General features: G+C 43.3%; 1 protein-coding gene across 2 annotated transcripts in view; it reads right to left on the minus strand.

Moving 5' to 3' along the window:
- The window catches only part of POLR3B (RNA polymerase III subunit B), a 134,932-nt gene that overhangs the window by 13,660 nt on the left and 119,748 nt on the right, over nt 1–1,524 (minus strand). For both annotated transcript variants that reach the window (XM_006170360.3, XM_006170361.3), the window contains exon 26: nt 1,495–1,524. In XM_006170360.3, coding sequence (XP_006170422.1) covers nt 1,495–1,524 — 30 coding nt within the window. The remainder of the gene's footprint in view (nt 1–1,494) is intronic.

The raw sequence follows: 1,524 nt of genomic DNA on the forward strand, positions 1-1,524 counted from the left end.
CTGCCCTCTTCCACTACCTCCCCACGCTCCTTCCCTGGTGAAATGTTCAACACACTTCGCATCAAACCCTGTTCAAATGGCCTTTCCCCACATTCTTCATGGCCGAGTTTAAATAATTTCCTCACAGGGGTCTGCCTATCCAGTAGTCCCAAACTTTTTGGCTCCAGGGGCTAGTTTTGTGGAAGACATATTTTCCATGGATTAGAGCGGGGTGGGGAATGGTTTGGAGATAAAGCAAGTGTGTCGCATTTACTGTGCACTTTATTTTCATGATTACATCACAATATATAATGAAAGAATTATACAACTCACCATATGCAGTATTTGCAGTCCCTCCCCAACACTAGCATCAATTACCTCAGCTCCCCCTCAGATCATTAGGCATTCGATTCTTGTGAGGAGCAGGCAACCTAGATCCTTCCACAAGCATTTCACAGTAGTGTTCATGCTCCAGTGGAAATTTAATGTTGACCTGACAGGAGGCAGCACTCAGGCAGGGATGCAAGTGATGGGGAGTGGCTGTAAATACAGATGAAGCTTCACCTGCTTGTCCTCAGCTCACCACCGCTGTGCAGCTTAGTAACCTTCTAACTGGGGTTGGGGACCCCTGTGCTAACCTATTCTTCGTCTTTGTTTTCATGAGCTCTATCTGTACTTGTATTTATTTGTCTGGCTTCCTTCACTCAACAGATATTTATGGAATGTCTGCTGTGCATCAGGCCTGTACCAGGTATGGGAAACAGAGCACTGAATAAAAGCAACCAGCCCAGCCCTCAAGGAGGCTACGCTCTAGATGGGGAAACAGACAATGGTATTAGATAGTACTATCATGTAGTAAACTGAATATCATAAGTGTTACAAGAAAAATAAGGCAGGAGATAGACAGGACAGGATTGTAGTTTTCTGTTGTTTGTTCTTCTTTAAATTGATAGAGGGTACATGCACTTGATGGAGAGAGACAGAAAGAAATGGAGAAGGAGGAAGTCCCACCTCAGTAAGGGCATGATCCAGTGCCTTAACCACCACGCCACCTGCTGGCTCCGAAATCTTTGATTTTTAAAATGAAAGGTTTACCGGTACAAATGTCACTCCTCAATTTATCGGTTTTCTCCTTTTCTTTCTTTTTTTTTAGGTTTACTTATTTACTTCATGAGAGATAAATATAGGACCTCCTACCTCAAACAGGGCCCAGATCATGAGCACACGTGCACTTGCCCAGCAGTATAGGAAGGCCCCAGGACATGAACCCAGGACCTTCCCAGGCGGGTCTAGCTGCATTACTGTTGTGTCACTTGTCCAATTTACCAGTTTTCTAAATGTGCGTCTTCTCATTCCAGATTTCTCAAAGAAGTAAAGCTTTATTTCTAGATTCTTAAGGTAGTCTCCTTAAAGCTTACACCTCAAGGCATACTTAAAAAGACTAAATCTTAGAGACTCTTAACTCCTATCTTAATAAAACCACTTGTCTTTAAAATGGCTCAAAAGCACACTTACCCTGTGATCCCGGACGTAACGTAATCTTTC

Source organism: Tupaia chinensis, unplaced genomic scaffold (genome assembly GCF_000334495.1).
Source record: "Tupaia chinensis unplaced genomic scaffold, TupChi_1.0 Scaffold148234_1, whole genome shotgun sequence".
Taxonomy (NCBI): domain Eukaryota; kingdom Metazoa; phylum Chordata; class Mammalia; order Scandentia; family Tupaiidae; genus Tupaia; species Tupaia belangeri.